The 21,966-nt window shown below is 39.2% G+C and overlaps 1 protein-coding gene across 1 annotated transcript in view; it reads right to left on the bottom strand.

The window, feature by feature from the left end:
• Window positions 1–17,262: 17,262 nt before the first annotated feature.
• Window positions 17,263–21,966, bottom strand: part of ZNF283 (zinc finger protein 283) — a 30,680-nt gene continuing 25,976 nt past the window's right edge. The window contains 2 exon segments of the mRNA XM_008570950.1: window positions 17,263–17,505; window positions 17,507–19,142. Of these exon segments, the coding sequence (XP_008569172.1) occupies window positions 17,388–17,505; window positions 17,507–19,142 (1,754 nt within the window). The 3' untranslated portion in view covers window positions 17,263–17,387.

Below are 21,966 nucleotides of genomic sequence, written 5' to 3'. Positions count from 1 at the left end.
AGTGGGGTGTTAACATCCCGTACTATTATTGTTTTAAAGTCTATCTCTCCCTTTAGATCTGATAATATTGGCTTTATATATCTGAGTGCTCCAGTGTTGGGTGCATAAATATTTATAATTGTTATCTCCTCTTGCTGTAATGATGTCATTATATAATACCTGTCTTCATCTCCTTGTACAAAGTTTGATTTGGAAAGGGAGGAATTGGTAAAAGGCCACAAAAATTGATTACATCATATAATGATAAATTTAAAAAATAAAAATAAATAAAAATAAGTGTTTGATTTTAAAAGTTTGTTCTATCTGATATAAGTATAGCTACTTCTGCTCACTTCTGATTTCCATTTGCATGGAATATCTTTATCCATCCCTTTACTTTCAGTCTGTGTGTGTCTTTGTATGTAAGGTATGTTTCTTTTAGGCAGCATATGGATGGATCATGGTTTTTTACTTATTTAGCCAGTCTGTGTCTTTTAATTGGGCTTTTAATCCTTTACATTCAAGGTTATTATTGACATGTAGGTGTTAGACCTGTTATTCCTGTTATTTTGTTGCTTGTTTTCTGATTGTTTTGTATGTCCTTGTTCCTCTTTCCCTCTCTTGTTTGTTGTTTATCTTTGCAGTTTGATGGGTTTCTGTTGATAAGGTTTGATTCCTTTCTCTTTCTAATTTTTGTATCTGCTCTACAAGTAAGTGTTATATTTTCATGATGGCCTTATCATCCTTTCTCTTCTAGATGTAGGACTCCCATAAACATTTCTCTTAAGTCCAGTGTAATGGTGATAAACTCCCTTAGTTATTACTTGTCTGAGAAATACTTTATTTCTCCTTCATTTCTGAAGGATAGCTCTGCTGGGTATAGTATTCTTGGCTGGCTGGGTTTTTTTTCTTTCAGCACTTTGAGTGTATGGTTCCATTCTCTCCTGGTGTGTAGGGTTTCTTCTGAGAATCCTGCTGTTATTCTAAAGGATATTCCCTTACACTTTTCTCTTGCTGTTTTTACAATTCTTTGTCTTTAACTTTTGACAGTTTGTCTACAATGTGCCTTATAGAGGATTTTTTGGATTGAATCTATTTGGGGACCTAAGAGCTGCTTGGATTTGGATGTTCACATCTCTCCTAAGAATGGGGAATTTTTCAGCTATTATTTCATTAAATAACTTTTTGATACCTCTGTTGTTCTGTTCTCCTTCTGGAATGCCCATAATTGGAATATTTGTTTACTTAATGGTGTCCCACAAATCTTGTAGGTTTTGTTCATTCTCTCTTTTTCTTTCTTCTTCTTCTCCTCCTCCTCCTCCTTCCTGGGTTATTTCAAGGCCTGTCTTCAAGATCAGAAATTCTTTCTTCTGCTCAATCTTGTCTGCTCTTGAGACTCTCAGATGTATTTTTTATTTAATTTAATGAATTCTTAAGTTCCAAGATTTCTGTTTGATTTTTTAATGATATCTATCTCTTTGTTAAATTGCTCATTAAGATCATGAATTGTTTTTCTGACTTCGTTGAATTATCTGTATTCTCTTATATCTCAGCAAGTTTCCTTAAGATTATTAATTTGAATTTTTTCTGGCAAGTCAGCAATTTCTGATTTTTGGAGAGCAGTTATTGGAGCATTATTGTATTTCTTTGGTGGTGTCATATTTCCTTTTTTCTTTTTTTCGTGTTTCTTGTTTCCCTGCATTGATATCTGTGCATCTGGTGGAACAGTCACTTCTTTGAATTTTAGAGTAGAGTAGCCTGCATGGGGAAAGATTTTACCTGCTAATGTGTCCTTGGGTGTCAACTGGGCAGGGTACATTGTCTTTGTTCTGAATGGGTACAGTAGTGTAGACTCTGTGCAGTTTTTTCAGCTGTAATTCATCTTTGAATGTCTGCAAGTGCCTCAGTGGCCTAGGTGGGGGTGGGAGGGTTGTGGTGGCAGTGACACAAGTTTGCTAGGGGTGGGCCCACTGGGCTGGTTCTCAGGCCAGGGGATGTATGCACACGGTGGACAGTCATCTCAGTGGCTGGCTCACTAGGAATGACATTGCTGGCTAATTCTCAGGTGGGAGGCTGGGGGTGAGGTATGTCAGGGGCTCTGTGTATCAGCTTGGGTCACAAGGCTGTGGGCTAGAAGTGCAAAATGTGTGCTACTATTCTAGAGCAATGTCATTCATGTATTCTAGACAGCTCCCCACAGTTGGCTCAGGGCTTGTAAGAGCTGTGGGATTCTCCTGTAGTAGGAAATGAAGATTTCTGTGGTGAAGATGAGGCTAATGGGGGCCTTCTACTTACCTATTTTTTTTTTGCAAAGGAAAGATTCCCCCTGCACTGATCCCAGCAGCAGAGACCTGGGGGCTGAGGCCGTGTGTCTCTCTCCCCTCTCTATGTTGCCATTCTGGGCTTTCATGCTCCACAGGGATCTCACCAGTCTCTTGCTGAACTCCCATGCTTCCTCACAGACACTTCCATCAATTTTTAGCTGTTTATTAGTTGTTTGGGTCCTTTTTTGTGGGAGGGATGATCACCAGGCACCTCTAGACAGCCATCTTGCCTGTCTCTTTAACATCCCCTATTTTCTTGACCACATACATCCTCTTGTCCTGAGGAACATCATAAATTACATTATCTCTGTTTCCTTTTCCATTTATTCATGTAGGTTACTGTTTTGTTAAATGTTTAATTTTAACAATAAGGATAATGATTCTGTATGAAAATCCAACAGTGGGGAATATATGAAGCAAAATAAGAATTCTATCAATCTTGCCACTTCCAAGATGTAAAAATTTTTTAAGGGGGTATACACTTTCCCAAGGTTAAGAAGTGCCCTTATATATAGGTCATTTTGCCTTAAATTCTACTATGCCTGCTATAAGAATTTCTATCCCATCCTTCTCTTGTTCTATATTTTTCAAGATGTTTTCAATCTTATTTAACTTTTCTATATATGTGATTAAATTGTGCCTATAATAAGCAATATAATTTTGAATCTTTAAATAATGCCATCTTCACTTCTGTCTTTTAAAATATATTAATGTATATTTTATGCAGAGTAAAATTTATAAATTAAACATGTATTTTTAGGAATTTTTGCACCACACAAATCAAGATATAGAACATTTTCAACACACCTAAAAGTTCTCTCTTGCTTCTTTTCTTTCAATATCCCAAGATATTTTGTACCACTGAACCTGAGGCTGGAATCTCCTCAAAGGTGGTGACAGGGGAGTTCCTATAGGGAATGCCTCCACGCCAGTTAGGATTCCAAAGAAAGAAGCACTAAATGCCAGGGTGATGTCCAAAATATTTATTAGGGGAACGTATGTACAGATAGTTGCAGTGTATCCTCACAATAGACAGTGAGAAAAAAGAGGTGTTCTACCTACGTATGTCAGCAGTGAGGGGTCAGGGTATGGAGTTTACATGAGGATTTAAGGAAATTGGCTCAGGACAGGGCCAGTTTCATTCAGTATTGTGGGCAACAACCTAGATACCTTTATCAGTGCCTGAGAATGTTCAGGGCCCCAGATTTGTTTCAAGCCTGATGGAGGAAACTGCAGCTAGCTGAGTCACAAGGAGATCAAAGCATCCTGAGATTTTCGGTCAGAACACAGTAAGTAGGGGAGTAGGGGAGACTGGGGGACCCTACTCAGGGCAACCATTATTCTGATTTCTATTACAATTGACTCGTTTTCCCTTATCTTGATCTTTATGTGAATGAAATCATACATTATAAACTCTTCTGTGTCTATATTCTTTCACTCATCGTAAAATTTTGCAATTTGGCCATGTTATTGCTCATATTAGTAGTTCTATGCTTTTTATTGTTTTTTAATATTCCAGTGTATGAATATGCCACAGTTTATTTATCCATTCTTCTATTGATGGATTTCTAGAGAGTTTGCAGGGTTTTTATTATTATTATTATGCAATAAGATGCTATGGATATTCTTGTTCCAATCTTGTAGTGGACATATGATTTTATTTTTTTCCAATGAGCAGAATTACTGTATCATGGAGTATTAGAAACTTTTCAAACATGGATGTCCACATTTACTATTCATCAGCAATGTATCAGTTTCAGTTGCTCCATATCCTTGTCAACAATGTCAGTCTTTATAACTGTAACCATTCTAGTGGGTGTGTAGTAATATCCACTGTGGTTTTAATCTCTTTGCCAGATAATAAAATCTTTTAGCCTTTATATAGGATTGTTTGTATTTTTATTATTTATGTGTAAGAGATTTTATGTGTGCTAGATATAACCCTTTGTCAACAATATGTATAAATTATTCCCCTTGTTTCTGGCCTGCCTTTTCTCTCAAGTTTTAAAAAAAATAAAGTCCAGTATATGAATTTTTTCTTTTATGGTTAGTATCTTTTGTGGCCTGTGTAAAAGATAATTCCCTGCCCCAAGATCATGAGTTAGTCCGTTGTTGTTTTATTTTTTCTAAAAGTATTGATGTTTTCATATTTTATAGTTAGAACTATGATCCACTTCAAATTATATTTGATTACGGTTTGAGGTTGGCTTCAAATTTCTTTATTCCATGCAAATATACAGCTATTTATAAGTGCTGTGGATTGATTGAATTTTGTTCCCCAAAGTCCATAAATTAAAGCTTAATCTCCACTATAACTGTTGAGGGTGGGAAATTCTATTATGGTAATTGAAAGATGGAGCCTTGAAGAGGTGATTAGATTGTTGGACCGTGCCATAGTAAATGGATTAATAATGGTGGCCAGGGGTGTGGCTCTGAGGGTTTTAAAAAGGAGTGAATGAGGTTAGTCTCTCTCTCTCTCTGATCTGCCATGTGAGACTCCTGGGTCACTGTCACCACCACCGAGACCCTCACCAGATGTGCTCCCTGGACTTTGGACTTCCCAGCCTCCAAAACTGTAAGCAATAAATTTCACTTTCTTTATAAATTCCCCAGTTCCAGGTATTTTGTTATAAGCAATAGAAATGGAACGATACAATACACAACATTTTAAAACTTTATAAATATTTTCAATTTTTCACAAAAGTTACAATAATGCAAGAATACCTATGATTTACTCCACAATACACCTTCTATTGTTAACATTTTACTACATTTGCTTTACTGTTTGCTCTCCTCTCTCTCTCTCCCTCTCTCTCTCTCTCTCTCTCTGTGTATATATATATATACCCCCTGCCCCCACACCAAACATTTGAGAGTAAGCTGCATACAAATGTGGCCCTTTATTCCTAAATACTTTAGAGTATATTTCCTAGGAATTGGAACATTCCCTTAGATAACAATAGTAAAGTTACCCACATCAACAAATTAACACAATACAATGTTCTAACCTACCATCCATGTTCCACATTTTAAAACTGACCCACTAATGTCTTTTATGGCAGGTTTTCCTTCCAGGACATGATCCATCTTAGAATCAAATTTTGCATGTAATTGTGTCTCTGTCTTTAGACTCCTTTATCTGGAAATTTTCCATAGTCCTTTGTCTTTTGTGACATTGGCATTTGGGAGCAATATGCTCCCCCACACTTTAATAGAACATTCTTCATTTGGACTTTGTCTGATGTTTGTTAGCTCCTGTATTCTTGGCCAGAATACTGCATAGGCGATTTTGTGTCCTCAGGGTATCTCATCTGCAGGTACCCAGTGTTCATCTATCCCCTCATTGGTTAGTTTTGTTTACCCAATTAAGCTGTTATCCAATTTCTTTTTGATAATTAATGATTTTTCCCTTGCAACTTATAAGCTGGATATGGGGAAACACGTTGAGACTTCACGAATGTCATGCTCTTCATCAAGATGTCCCCTAGATTTAGAATGCATTAACAGTCTGCCTGATCCAATCTTTACTATGATGGTTGCAAAATAATGATTTTCCCAATTGCAGCACTCACATCGCAATTACCAGCTGACACTTGTCATTCTACTGTGGGCACATATATTCTCTTCTACACCCATTAATTTACTTACTTATTCATTCATACATTTATTTATTTATCCATTTATTATAGGAATGGAATTATGGATTCCTATTTCTATACAAAAAACAAACCCACAGAATTAAGGGTTTATTTGTAGTTCTCCGCCAGTGCCCACGCTGCCCAAGACTTATGTAAGACTCTATACTCTTTTCCTCTTCTTCCTCACTCAAAAGGTAGCATACTTTATATGCTCTCTTGACCTTTGATTTTTCCACCTAACAATAGCTCCTGAAAATTACTCTGTACCAATACATAGAGACCTTTCTCATTCTTATCTAGATTTCTACAGGACTTTATAAACTGTATCATAATTTATTAAACAAATTACCTATACTTGGACATTTAAGTAATTTCCAATATTTTGTAAGCACAAAGAAGGCTACATTGAATAATCATATGAACATTTATTTTCCTATTTTTAAAAGCATATCTTAATGGGAATTCAGGGAAAAGGGTAAAAATCTATGTAGTTTTGTTGGATACTACCAAATTTCCCTCCATGTTGGATACTACCAAATTTCACTCCATGAGTGTCATACCACTTGAATGCCTATCAACAAAATATAACACTTCTTGTTTCCCCACTGCATTGTCAAGAAATATATTTGTCAAGCTTTTGAAGTCTTGTCAAACTGATGGGTAAGAACTGGTATCTCAGAATAGTTTTAATTTGTATTTTTCTTATTATAAATGGAATTGAACATTTTTTATATGTTTCAGAGCCATTTTTGTCTTTTTGTTACTTGTCCATTCATGTATTTTGTCTAATTTTTGAATAGGTTTTTGTTCTTTTTGTTCTTAGCTTTTTGTTGTAGGGTATTTTAAATTTTCTTCTTGAAACAGTTTTGGTGAATCTTTCTAGGAACTTAGCCATTTCTTCGATGTTTTCAAACTTATTGACATAAGTTTGTCTATAATATCATCTTATCTTTTTATGTCTGCAGCAGCTGTAGTTATGGCTCTTTTTCTGTTTATATATTGTTTATTTGCACCTTCCTTCTCAGGTTCCTCATCTTTTCAAAGAACTAATTTTAATTTTATTTTTTTCCTGTATTGTATGATTTTCTGTTTCATGTCCTTCTACTATAGGTATATCTTGATGTTTTTTATTATTGTCTTAAGATATGTGCTTAGCTCATGGGTTTTTATTTCTTTTTTCTAAAATAAGCATTTAAGAACATAAATGTCATTAGGTTCTGCCTAACTTCCTTTTTAATATATATATATATAAAACCACTTCATTGATATAATTCACATAGCATACACTCCAACTATTTAAAGTGTACAAATCAATGGTTTTTCATATATTCACAGATTTGTGCAACCATCACCACAATTTGAGAACATTTTTATCACCTCAAAAAGAGACCCTGTACCTCTTGGCTATCACCCTGTACTGCCCCACTAGCACTAAGCAACCACTTATCTTTACCCTTAATTGTGTGTGTGTGTGTGTGTGTGTGTGTGTGTGTGTCTGGCTGGTACAGGGATGTGAATCTGTGATCTTAGTGTATAAGGCTGCTCTCTAACCAACTGAGCTAACTGGCCAGCCTACCCTTAATTTTTAAAAAAGCTCTCTGTATATTAGAAATATTAGCTATTCTCCATGATAAATGTTGCAAATATTTTCCTACAGTTTGTCATTTGTCTTTGAATTTGCTTATTGTGTTTATTGCCATTTGGAAAGATTTTTGAAGACAAAATCATTTCTCCCATTGATTTGCATAGGTGACTTTGTCAAAAATCAATTGACTGTATATATTTGGAAGTATTTCTAGAGTCTCTGTTACACTCATATATTTAACTATCCTTATGCAAATACTACACTCTATAAAATAGCTTTATAGTAAGTATTGAAATAAGGTAAGTTAAATCTTCCAACCTTTTTTTCTCTTTAAGACTGTCCTTGGCAATTCTAGATCTTTTTATTTCCTTAGACATTTTAGAATGAGCTTGGCAAGATCTACAAAGATGTTTGCTGTGATTTTTATTGGGATTTCATTGAATCTTTATATCAATTTGGGAAGAATAAACATCTTCACAATATGGAATATTCAAATCCATGAACTGGTATATTCTCTATTTATTTAGGTCTTCTTCAATTTTACCTAGCTGTGTTCTGTAATTTTGATGTAGATATCTTGCACATATCTTGTTAAATTTACACCTAGGTATTTGATGTGTGCCTTAGAAGATACATTATGGGACATAAGCACCCCACTTTTTGCCACTGTATAGCTTTTGCTAAAAACAAACTACTCAAAAATCACACATGCACATTACCCAGAACTAAATGCTAGCAAAGCAAGTATAACTTGGAAAAGGACTGGTTTATTTCTTCAATGTAGTTTGTATTTGTAGTTTGATTCAAGATCTGCAAATTCAATAATACTAAGGATAAATTCAGGGATCCAATCAAGATGGCGGAATAGACGGACTGCAGTGTCACTCTCTCCCACAAATCAACCAAATTTACAACTATAAAAATGTAACATCAGCCACGCCGGGGCGCTGGAACTCAGGGGAAGAGGAGGAGAGACCTACGGAGTTCATGAAGGCAGGAGAAACTATGATGGGAGAGGGAAAAACTGCTCTGAGCATTTTGGGCAGCAGCTGCTTTAAGGCTCGAGCTGATTAGCACATGGAGCAGGAGCCGGCAGGAGCCGGCAGAAGCCGCAGCTGTGCCCTTCAGATGGAGTTACTTGGAGGCAGCAAGAGAGAAGAGGGCCTTGGCGGCCCCCAGGACAGCAAGACCACTAATAGGGTGCACGTGGACCCATGCAGGAGAGGGGAGCCAGAACAACTGAAAAAAGGGAGCCACTCAGAGGCCACTGAGTCATCACAAGGGACTGGCGCAGTGCCTGTCCCATGGGAGACAGGCCCACCAGGGGAACACTGGGACACAGCAAGGACAGCTGATTTGACCCCGAATCAGTGTAGGACCACTCAGAGGAGACTAGTCAGGAATGCAGAATTGCATGGGGTGCAGTTTGTTGAAAAAACTCAGGCCCAGATCAGAGATTCTACAGAACACAGATCCACCAGGTCTCTGGAGAGCCGGAAGTACCTATAAGGTCAACCATTAAACCCTGAGCTGCACTAAAAGCCTTCCCTAGGGAAACAGCAGCAAGGTAGCAATTTAAACAACCACACAGCTCAAGTACTGGTTCCCACAGAAAGTTCCCTGTTAGAAGCAAAGGACAAAAAATTAGTTCCGTCCCAGGCACACCACCAGCACCCTGGGACCTGCCTGGGAAATGGAGGCTTGGATCTGGGGGCGGGACCCCACTCCCACTTCCAGGCACACTGTGCCAGAGCTTCAGGGACTGCCCAGGGACCCGAGGTCTGGAGAAGGGGACTGGAGCCCCCTCCCACAACCAGGCACACCATGCCAGCATGTTGGGGCCTGCCCAGGGACCTGAGGCAAGGAGAAGGGGAACGGACCTCTCTCCCATAACCAGGCACAGAGCCAGCGCTTCAGGGCCCACCTGGGGAACCGAGACATGGAGAAGGGGACTGGGCCTCTCTCCCACAACCAGGCACACCATGTCAGAACCTTGGGGCCTGCCCAGGGACCCAGGGCATGGAGAAGGGGACCAGACCTCTCTCCCACAACCAGGCATACTGAGCCAGCACCTTGGGGCCCACCCGGGGACCTGGGGTATGTAGTCAGGGACTGGACCACCCTCCCACAACCAGGCACAACATGCCAGCACCTTGGAGCCCACCCAGGGACCCGGGGCATGGAGAAGGGGACTGGACCTCCATCACACAACCATGCACAACATGCCAGCACCTCAGAGCCCACCTGGGGACCCGGGGCATGGAGAAAGGGACTGGACCTCTCTCCCACAACCAGGCACACTGCACCAGTGCCTCAGGGCCTGCCCGGGGATCTGAGGCATGGAGAAGGGGACTGGGCCTCTCTCCCACAGCCATGCACACCAAGCCAGTGCCTTGGGTCCCACCCAGTGACCTGAGGTATGGAGCCAGGAACCAGACCCTTCTCCCACAACAAGGCACACCACGCCAGTACCTCAGGGCCCACCCAGGGGCCCAAGGCAAGGAGAAGGGGACTGGACCTCTCTCCCACAACCAGGGACACCGTGCCAGTACCTCAGGACCTGCCCAGGGACCAGAGGCATGGAGAAGGGAACCAAACACACGCCACAACCAGGCATACTGCTAGTGCCAAGGAGCATGCCAAAAACAGCACCTCCACGTGGGTGGCCTACCACAGCCACCACAATAACCATGGCTGCTGCAAAAGTGGCTAGATGCCACAGCCATCATACAGATGGTCCACCAACCACTGGAGTGCATTCACACAAGAAGAGTCACCAGGAGAGACAAAGAAAAGAAGAGGATGTCTCTTTCCACAAAACCCGTTTCAGAGTGACAGAATATTGGGGGACCTGATCACATCTCTCAGCATTGGACAGATCATCTAGGCAACAAGTTAAGAGTGTAAACATTATTCTTTCAGAAGGAGAGAAGAAATCTAGGGCAATTAGAGGGGGGGAGGGGGAGGGAATGGGGGAAGGGGAGAGGTTGGACAAGAGCCATAAAGAATTATTATGATTTGTAACAATATATATGCTAGTAATATTGATTTAATCAACAATTCTCAATGTTCAACCCCCAAAATATGTATAATCAATTTTGATTCAATAAATGAAATAAAAAATTTTTTAAAAAAGGATAAATTCATAGTATGCCTGTGTGAAAATGAAGAAGAACTTTGTTCAATATTACATTTGTCATACTGAGGAAAATAATATACTTTCTATCTTTCTAGGTTTCTCTGGCTCTGAATAAAATAAACGTTTTCTAAGTACTGACAATATGGCTTCCAGTGAATTGGTAATTGGGATTTTCTTCTTCCATACCGGAGTTGGATTCCTGGGGAATTTGTCACTCCTTTATATATTCACTTTTTCCACTAAACACAGAGACCCACAAACTAATTCTCAACCATCCGACCGTAGCCAACTCCCTGGTCTTTTTCTCAAAGGGAGTCTATCACACATTGGCTGCCTTTGGCTTGAACTACTTCCTGGGAGATGTTGAATGTAAACTTAATTTTTATATTCACAGAGTGTCCCAGGGGGTTTCTCTCTGCACCACCCGCCCCTTGAGTGGCTTCCAGGCTATCATAATCAGCCCTAGTAATTCCACGTGGGCAGAATTCAAATAGAAAGCCCTTAAATTTGTTCAACTCCCTGTTTCCTCTGATGGAATCCTCAACTCCCGATAAATGTTATTGTGCCATTGACAGCAATTATCCCAAGGAACACTACAAACATTAAAGAAAAGCATTTTGGATTGTGTTCTACAAGAGGGTCTGATTCATGTATAAGCTCACTCTATGCATTCCTGTTTTCCTTCCTTGATAGTCTGTGTCTAGAACCCATGGTCTGGGCCAGTGGCTCCATAATGCTCTCCCTGCAAAGACACAAGCAGAGAATCCAGTACATTCACCACACCAGCCTCTCTCAAATGGCCTTCCCAGAGACCAGTGCCACTCATCCTGTCCTGCTTTTGGTGAGCTTATTTGTTTCCTTTCATTCCCTCTCTTCCATCTTGTCACTGTATGACTCTCTCTGTCAACCCAAGCCTGCAACTGATGAACATCACTACATTCCTGGCTGCTTGTTTTCCAGCTTTCAGCCCCTTTGTGCTCATTAGCCATGATACTCACATCTACAGAACAGAACTTACTTTGTCAATTGTGGTCAAACAAAAGTCTACAAATAGTCCTTTTTACCAGCAGTTGTCATCCATTCAACAATTTTTAAGCATTCAGTGTCTGACCACTATAAGTGTAACTGTAGACTCACCTAAAATCTATCTTGGTTAACGTGTTTCTTGTGACTTAATAAATTTTCAAAATGCACTTATCATTTTCTTTTTGAGTACTGCCTTCCAATGCAGCAGATATGAGTTTTCCTCTTTGCAGAAAATGCACAAACCATGAAAAAGGGGCCTACATATTGACATTTGATATTACCCTAATGAAATGATAGGGTCTGTATAATAATCCTAATGGAAGGTCCATTTGATACAATTTCTGCCCTACCACTTGTGATTTGAATCCACTATTAAAACCTCATTCTTTAATACTAATGGACACCTCATGATCAGCAGGCACTTGAACAAATATTCTATCCTGTGGGGGTTGAGGGTGGGGAAAGACAAATACAAAGAGAAAAAAGTTACATGAGGGAAAAAGAGCATATAAAGAAAGCTGGAAAAGCTTCGAAAATTACAATTAATATTGTCAAAGAGATATGAGACTATACTGCATCCATGAAGTAAGTGTAGCGTGCTATTAAAATGAATGATAAAGGATAAATAGAGCTTTGGGGAGTTAGAAGCACAACAGAGATAAAGTTCTCAAGAGAGTGTTTGGAAGATAATACAGAAGAGCTTCTAGGAAATTGGGGCAATGTGGCGGATAGGAAAGAAACATTAGAAAAACAGCAAAACTTCCCTAGAAGTGAATGTTTAGATAAGAGATAACCCTAAAAGAGAAAAATATAAACACGGAGGAGAAAACAGTATCAAAGAAACCATATAAGAGAATTTGCCAGAACTGAAACACATTCATTTAGAGACGGAAAGGGCCAACTGAGAAATGAATTAGAGAAAATCCACATTTAGATTTCAAAACATTGGGGAGAAATAAAAGGTTATTAAGACGTCAAGTAAAAAAGAACATGTCATATCTAGAGGGAGAGAAATCAGAATGACTTCAGACTTCTTGAAGACAATGAAACAATGTTTTCAAACTTCTGAGATATAATGTTTTCCAAACTCAAGTTAGACAGCAGTCAAATTACCAATCAAGGATGAGTTAGTATAGAGACATTTTCAGTAAGGCAAAGTCTCAAAACTTTCTCTTCGATTAAATGCTGTTCCAGAAATTATTGAAGATGCTCAACATTGAGAAAGTAAATGAAAAAGAGGAAAATATGGGATCCAGGAAATTGGAGATTTGATATATGAAAAACGTTAATAAGATCCCTCCAATGATAACAGCTGAGATTATACAGAGATTTCACAGTCCAGATGCATTCTTGGGGGGATATCCCCCAAATGAAACTGTAACTGAATTCCCGATATGTTCTCCCAGAATTCTGGAATGAATAAACACTATTTATTCAGAAAACAAACTATATTTAAAATGAGCTAATTTTATTTATTTATTTTTATTATTTTTTGTTTTTCCTTTTTTTGTCTTTTTTACTGACCAGTAACGGGATCGCAACCCTTGGTGTCGCGCCTGTACCGGGGACCAGCAACGGGATCGCAACCCTCAGTGTTGCGCCCGCACTGCGCTCAGCCAGTGAGCGGGAACCGGTCTCCACATGGGATCCGAACCCTCGGCGGGAGCGCCGCTGCACTCCCAAGTGGCGCACTCTCCAGTGCACCACCAGGCCGGCCCTAAAATGAGCTAATTTTAAATTTAGGAAGTTAAAGTGAGTAGGAGAATGGAAATGCAACTCTAACTCATGGCACTGAGAAGTTAGTCTTTTATAATAATGTAAGTACTAAGTATTTATTTAACAAAAACTTTGTGCATATTAGTTATTGGAGAGAGTTTATTATTCAGGGTCAAATGCATTTTTAATTGATAGAACAGCTAATGTAGCTAGAATTTATTAAGAAGTGTGAGGATTCATTAGAGATGAGGTAAGAGAGGTAAACAAGACAGATCATGTAGAGAATGATGGGTTATGTAAGCCATGCTAAGGAGTTTGACATTTACGTTTCTCTTTTTTTTTTGTAAGCTTGACAATGCAGGCAGAAAAAGCCAATTCACCTCACAATTCAATGCGAAAACCCTCATTCTTCAAAAACCTTTCTCTGAATCTGCACTTCATTATAATAAATGTTATGCTATGATAAACTTGTTTTTTTATTTCCTAATTATAACTTGAGCTTCACTTCCTTAAAACCCAACCAGTTCTGATTTCCAATAACAGATTTGATTCCCATCCTTGATTATCTGTTGCACACAACTATTTCTGGCAGAAAATTTTGGATAATGCAGATTTCAGTGAAAGAAACAGAAACCCTTCTAGCTACTGGAGGTAAACAATATTAACACAAACAAACATAATAATCAGCTATAAAGGCTCCTTAAAGAAACTGTGCTGGACACTCAATGAATTTGTATCCAAAGTAGAAATTAAAAGACACACACACACACAAAAGTCAAAAGATGGAACTAAAATAGTGATTAAGGATCTCCAATGCAAAACATAATAACTCAATAGGGTCATACAGTTTTGTACAACAGGTAATTGCAATACCAAAACAATAACAGTGATAATAATTTTTTTAAAAAACTATTATTCAATCTCACTCATGAGATGCACAAATCCTAAAAAAATAGTAACAAATGAAATCAAGCAAGTGCATCAGAATAATACTCTTATACCATGACTACCCTGGATACATCCAGAAATGGGAAAAAGTCAAAGAATCTGTCAGTATAAATGACATTAACAAATTAAATACTGTACAAGTGTGGGATGAGATGGTGAAATGGCATTTGATAAAACTCAGGAGGCATTCCTCTTACATGCAACAAAGATCTTTACTCACGAATAAGAGAAAACATTAGAAAGAGGCAGCCATTTGACAGCATGATGCTAATTGCCATTCCGTCATAGCTAACAACCACATTGGGTGACTGAAATTTCCAACTTTAGAGTCTCTCTTGGTTGTGGCAGCACTCCCCAATGCTGTTTCACATACCTACGATGGTGATAGGTAATGGGAACTGGTATTTCCATGATAAAGTTTGAGATACACCAGTTTAAACAAAGTTGAACAATTTTCTTCACTAGAACTCTCTTTAGTCTGATTATGTGCTTGAGATGCTGATAAAGTGCTTTTGGTTGTTCTTTAAGAGGGAATTTAGAAGATACTACTTCATAAGCTTCCCTAAGCAGAGAAGCCTCCTTCTTTTTCAAGTACGAGCAAGCACTGTGATTCTTGGAAAATAATTTCAGAAATGCTGGGATAAAGCACCATCCCCACATCTCCTGGTTAATACGCAAATATGGTACCCAGGGGGAGTAGCATATTAACCAATTAGCAATGATGTATTCTATTAAAACACTCGAAGTATTCTGCTTTGTGTTACACTTGATTATTAAAATTGCTGTTGTGTGGAACGATAATGTCAACCACTAGATGGTGAATGACTGAACAGAAGTGAGGTGCAGATTTATAATGATGAACCACAGATACCTGATTGTCAATGCAGAAGTTTTGATGGAAATGACATTATGTTTGAAAAGGAATACATTTTAAAGGGTTGATTTCTAACTGTGTAAGTATATAAAAACACACTCTATTTCATTACGACTAATATGCTTTGATGCTAGCACTAACTCATAACAGCCACCTGGTTGAAAGTGATTACAAGAAGCCATCAATCTGAAGATACATTCTGATTTTCAAATATTAAAATACATACATATACATTTCCAAAAGTAGTTGACCAAGATTTACCAATCCTACTAGTTATATAATGGATCTTTATAATAGAGCTTGAGTAGTCAATATCTTAATAAAGTGATCAAACATTTGTGATAGTGGGAAAAATGGATATTATGTGCTTCTGATATGCTGCAAAATGAAATACACATCACCATCTATGAAGTGTTCTAGCCAAAAATATTTAAGCCTCTAGTTCTAACTTTTTTTTACGAGAAATATGAAGGAGAGAGGCACACATTAAATTTTACCATAAGGAAAGAAACAAATTCACCATGAGAAACAAATGTGTGGCATTCTATAAAATAGCTTTCCTAAACTCTTCAAAATCTGTTTCTTTTCAGCCTAATTTTTGATGCAGCTTAAGGGATCAACTCTAGATAAAAATCCTCTCCAATTCTTTTCATTTTACTAGATTTTACCCAGAATGAATTATCTGAAATTCAAGTGGATGAGTAGTTATGGGAAGCTTTTCTTTTCTTTTTGGTGGCTGGCTGGTACAGGAATTGAACCCTGGACCTTGGTGTTATCAGCGTCAATTGAGCTAACCAGTCAGCTCCCTTTTCTAAATTCATTATGCCAAATGGTTGTACTCCTAAGAATTCACCAATAGTAATATTAATAATGAGAATAATATGAAAAATAGTTAATATGTATTGAGCATAGTCTACATACCTGATACAAGGGTACTTCAAAAAGGTTGTGGAAAAGTGGAATTAGAAGATAATACAAATCTTTCCATGAACTTTTTGAAGACACCTCATACTCGTCCAGGGATCTGATACATATAAAATCCATCCAGTCTCTACAACAGCATTATTGGATAGTTACCATCACCAGCCTTTTAAATATGATACCCAGAGGGGATAAGCATTTTGCCCAACATCCCATAGGTAGTAAGGAGGTGGAACGGTGATGACAACAAGTTATGGTTTGTGCCACAGGTAAGGGTTTTCCTACATTTGTTACATTAACAGGGTTGTTCTCTATGATGAATTTGCTGAAGTTTAACAAAGACTGAATAATGTTGGAAGGCTTCTATACATTCACTAAGTAAACAAATTCTCTTATACTGTTATGAGCATAAGAAAATTGTGATTCCCTCACTTGCCAAATCTTCCAATAGCATGAATATTCTGCTATTCTTAAACAGAGAGGTAACAATCAAGGATTTCTTATTTGAATTAAAACCTATTGTGAATTGCATCATGTTTTAAAAAGCATGAATGTTGTCTCTAAAATTATTTCTGGATAAGAAAACTTTTTAAAAATTTTTCGATCATTCATGAACTGATACTTTAGGAAAATACAATGAAAAAGTTATAGCAATAACAGATTGCTATAAAAGCTTCCAAACATTTACTCTCATTTTCTGCAATTATCTCATAGTGGATAGATGACAATGTTGTGAACTGGCACTATTGTCTAGAAAATAGTTTGGAAAATAGCATTTGTCTAAAGGCCATCCTACCATTCTAATTCAAAGGGTTTCTCATTTGGATGAATTCTCTGCTGTACTCTAAGATGTTTACCATCCTATAAGCCTTCCCACATTCCTTACATTCATAAGATTACACAGCAGTATGAATTCTCTATGTGGAGCAAGAACTGAATTACATTTAGATCAATCCTACATTCCTTACATTTAGTTTTTCTAATAAGTACAAATTCCCTGATGTCGATCAAACTTTGTGCCATGAATAAAGGTGTTCACACATTCCTTACATCTAAATGGTTTTACATCAGTGTAAATTGATGTTCAATAAGATAGCACAAAAGTCTAAAGGTCTTTTCATATTCCTTATATTCAAAATATTTCTCAGTAGAATGAATTTGCTGATATCAAGGAAACTGTCTACATACAGGCTTTTGTACATTCCTTACATTCATAGTTTCTCAAGAGTAAGATTTCTCATACGGAGTAATTTGTCCATACATAAAAAAATGTTCTTTCATATATCTTCAATGATAAGGTTGCACCAGTATCAGTTTTCTCATTTGAGTAAACTGTCCATATAAAGGTGTCCCCATTCTTTATATTCATGGGATCTACCATCACTATGAGTTCTCTCACACTGAACAAGGTTTGAGCTATGAGTAAAGGTCTTCTCAAATTCCTTACGTTGATAAATTTTCGCACCAATATGCAATCTCTGATGAACACTAAGTTGATAGCCGCTACAAAAGGCTTTCCCACATTCTTTACATTCATAGGACTTCTCACCACTATGGACTCTCTCATGTTTAACAAGACTTGAACCCCAACTAAAGGCCTTCCCACAGTCCTTACATTTAAAAGGTTTCTCACCAGTATGAATTTTCTGATGTTGAGTAAGGTGATAGCCACGACTAAACGCCTTCCCACATTCTTTACATTCATAGGGTTTCTCACCTGTATGAATCCTCTCATGTTGAACAAGACTTGATCCACAATTAAAGGCCTTTCCACATTCCTTACACTCATAGGGTTTTTCGCCAGTATGAAATATCTGATGCCGAATAAGCTGATACCCACTACCAAAGGCCTTCCCACATTCTTTACATTCATAGGATTTCTCACCAGTATGGACTCTCTCGTGTTTAACAAGGCTTGAACCCCAACTGAAGGCCTTCCCACAGTCCTTACATGCAAAAGGTTTCTCACCAGTATGAATTTTCTGATGCTGAGTAAGGTGATAGCCACGACTAAAGGCCTTTCCACATTCTTTACATTCATACGGTTTCTCACCTGTATGTATTCTTTCATGTTGAATAAGACTTGACCCACAATTAAAGGCTTTTCCACATTCCTTACATTCATAGGGTTTCTCACCAGTATGAAATATCTGATGTCGAGTAAGTTGGTAACCCCAACAAAAAGCCTTTCCACATACTCTACATTCATAAGGTTTCTTACCAGTATGAATTTTCTGATGCTGAGTAAGTTGATAGCCACGACTGAAGGCCTTCCCACATTCTTTACATTTATAAGGTTTCTCACCTGTATGAATTATTTCGTGTTTAGCAAGGCTTGAGCCCCAAAAAAAGGCCTTCCCACAATCCTTACATTCATAAGATTTCACACCAATATGAATTCTCTGATGTTGAGTAAGGTGATAGCCACGACTAAAGGCTTTTCCACATTCTTTACATTCATAGGGTTTCTCACCAGTATGAATTCTCTCATGCTTAACAAGGCTTGATCCCCAACTAAAGGTTTTTCCACATTCCTTGCATTCATAGGGTTTCTCACCACTATGAAATCTCTGATGCACTGTAAGTTGATAGGCACTAAAAAAGTTCTTCCCACATTCTTTACATTCAAAGTGTTTTTCAGCTGTATGAGTTCTCTCATGTTGAACAAGTTTTGAGCCATGACTACAAGCCTTTCCACATTCCTTACAAACATAGGGTTTCTCTCTATTATGAATTCTTTGATGTGGAGTGTGAGATTTACTTCCTCTGTAAGTAGGCATCTTCGCATAGCTGATTGTCATTTGACTGAAGTATCCCTCTTGATGTCCCTGTAGTCCCTCAAATTTGCTTTTGCACTTCCAATTATTACTGAAAATGGATGCCTCAAGGCCTAGGGCTTTACTTTTTTCCTTTATCTCCCATTGAGAAAAATTTATTTGAAAAATGTCCTTTTCTGAAAATATATTTCTGGTGTCATATGTTGACTCCAAATCTGAAATAAAACAATAAAACCACACACTTTATTTTCTTTACCAGAAAACAAACAAACAAAAACACTGTGCAGTAGTACAAATAAAAGAAAAATTGAAAATAATACCTACTGGAAAGACTTACTGGACTCACTCCTGAGCATCAAAGCTCTCCCTGTTAAACAGCAGACTTGGATTTGATGTTTTCAGCTCCTGTGCTCTTAAAGTTCTGATTTGATAGTTTTCTGGAGGATTCTACCAAGATCACTTTTAAAAAGTCCCTCACTTTCCCATGATGACAGCCTCCTAAACCAAAATGTGAGATTCCATCAATCAAGCCTTTATGTGCCCAAGTGTGGTCATCCAATGTCCCCTTCCAGGTATGCCTCTCAATGGCAATCAAGTTCTTATTATAATGAGCTTCAGTTGTTTTTGTTTTGTCTACCCTAGTCTTTCTAAGTATTCTGTAACATGTGGCTTATTTTCTTTACCTCTAGTCAAAAGTCTCCTAAAAGACTTGAATTTAACTCCAGAGTTTGTTGTCTGGACTTTCAACCTTGACATACTGTCTGTTTGGTTATTTGCATGTAATTTGTTGGGAGACAGGAAATGATCTCCACCTTCTAATTGGCTTATGTGCATACTAGATCACAGAAACTAATGTAGCTGATTAATCAGGAAATCACTGTCATTTTCTACATCTTACACTTGTCATAAGTCAATGACTGTGGGTTTGTGTGTCTTTATTCTTGTAATGGATTCTACAGGTAACTCATGGTTTGAGTCATGCCCTACTCCATAGCAAGATCACAAACTAGTAGTTACCAGACTGCTAGTCTGGCCCTGACTACACAGTTGGCAAAATGTTCTTCATCACTCTTTACATCACTATTAAGTATCTCCTCCAGGTATGGAAACAATCCCTTGTGTGTATACTTTGTTTTAAATAAAAGATCTGCAAGGATGAAACAATTAACAACTTGCTCTTCAGGGAATTCAGCCTCTTATATGTATGAGAGTCCTTCAGAAAGTTCGTGAAAAAAATGCAATTAAAAGATAATATGGATAACTCATCCACTGTGAAAGTTGGAGACTGCTTTTCCATTACCAGCCCCATAAGGGAGATAAAGAAGCCCTAAAGGGCTGAAATCATGTCTCCAAGTATGTGGATATCTGCTTAAAGGCTAGTAAAGAAAACGTGTGCTGATCTTTGGTAGAGAAGAGAGGTTAGTAATCTGGACTATGGACTCAGGCTTGGGTTAGAACCTCAGCTATGTTATTCACAAAATGGCGACGGGCCTGGAGCGGCCGTGCCAGGAGACAGCGCGACCCTGAGAAGTGTGCGCTGTGATACCAGAGTACTATTTGCATTTCCAAGAGCAACAAAAAACGAATAAATCTTTGAACAACTAACCTACAATGACAAACAAGCAACTACAGGTTCGAGGTTTTAGGGCTGTCACAAAAGAAGACTCCTGAGAGCGCCCAAGCCGTGCTGCGGGTTCGAGCGAGCAGCCCGAGACAACAAAGCCCAAGTAAGCCAGCAGAGATGACACAGAAACGGAGTGGAAGGCGCTGTACCGGCCCAACTCTGCAAGCTCTGTGAGTCACCCCCAGCCCAGCCCCACTTGTGGGGCAAAGCCCGACTGCTCCCCGCCCGCCTGGCTCCCGCCTACCACACCAGGCTAGGCGCCCGCTGCCTCCATTTTCTTGGGTGGGGGCGGAGATGGCCGGCTCAGATCAGGCAGGCCAGCCATCTTTGCTTGGCGCGGCTCCTCACTGAGACGTGCCACTTGTGTACCTTGACGCGGGGCCCCCCGGGGCCTGTGGACCGGCCTACAATCCCACTCTCCCGGCAGATCTCTGACGGGGCTGGTAGCGTGGGGAGCCCACAGCTAGCGTCGGGAGGGCAGGGAAGAGGAGCCCACCCAGATCGTCTCTCCACCACACCCTGGGCTTCAGCGCCAGGTAAACTCCCTGTTTCCGGGAGGCAGATACCATCTCTGTGGGCCTCAGTTTGGAAGACCCCTAACTGATTTCTGGTTGGGAGAGAGGAGCCCGGAGCACTCTTGAGCTACATTGAAGCTGCCAGAGAGCTCTCCCGGAGGGCGCCCGGGTCGACCTGTGCTGGAGGGAGTCAAAGAGGAACTGTGAGCTGTGGGACCCTCCCCCGAGGAGCTCACACCCTGCAGTTGGAGAGACTAGACACCTGAAACTCTTCCTGGGCAGGGCGGGGCAGGGCACAGCTTTGATGTCTCAGCTGAAAGATGAAGTTTGTAGAAGACACGCCTCAGCCCTGTTCTGAGCGCACAGAGTGGGGAGCGGGCCGGCAAAAGGAGGCGGAGTCTCGGGAAAAAAAAAATAATTACACACCCTGTGGGACCCCTTTGCAAGGCTCAACAGCCCCACCTAGTGCACACAGAGTGGGAAAATGCCCCGATAGCGAGGTGCAGAACACACACACCTTACGGGACTGGTAGGGAAGTATCCAGCAACTTAGTAGAATTCAAACTGACCAGAGAGGAGACTTCCCGCAGAGGTCCAAGACCCGAGTGAAACTCCCTGCCAAAATGAACAAACACCCAAAAAGAGATACCAGAAATGCAAAAAACCAAGAAAGTACACCACCAAAAGTTAATAAATCTCAAACTCCAGATCCTATAGAACAAGAAGCCTTGAAATGAATGACAGGGAATTTCAAGTGATAATCCTAAAGAGACTGAATGAGATACAAAAAAACACAGCTAGACAGCATGATGAAACCAGGAAAAACATACAGGACCTGAAAGAGGACATGTACAAGGAAATTACTGTCATAAAAAAAATGTAGCAGAACTTGCCGAACTG

This window comes from Galeopterus variegatus, unplaced genomic scaffold (genome assembly GCF_000696425.1).
Source record: "Galeopterus variegatus unplaced genomic scaffold, G_variegatus-3.0.2 Scaffold647, whole genome shotgun sequence".
Classification (NCBI taxonomy): domain Eukaryota; kingdom Metazoa; phylum Chordata; class Mammalia; order Dermoptera; family Cynocephalidae; genus Galeopterus; species Galeopterus variegatus.
The sequence above is the reverse complement of the archived record's forward strand: the minus strand, read 5'-3'. Positions and strand labels throughout refer to the sequence as shown.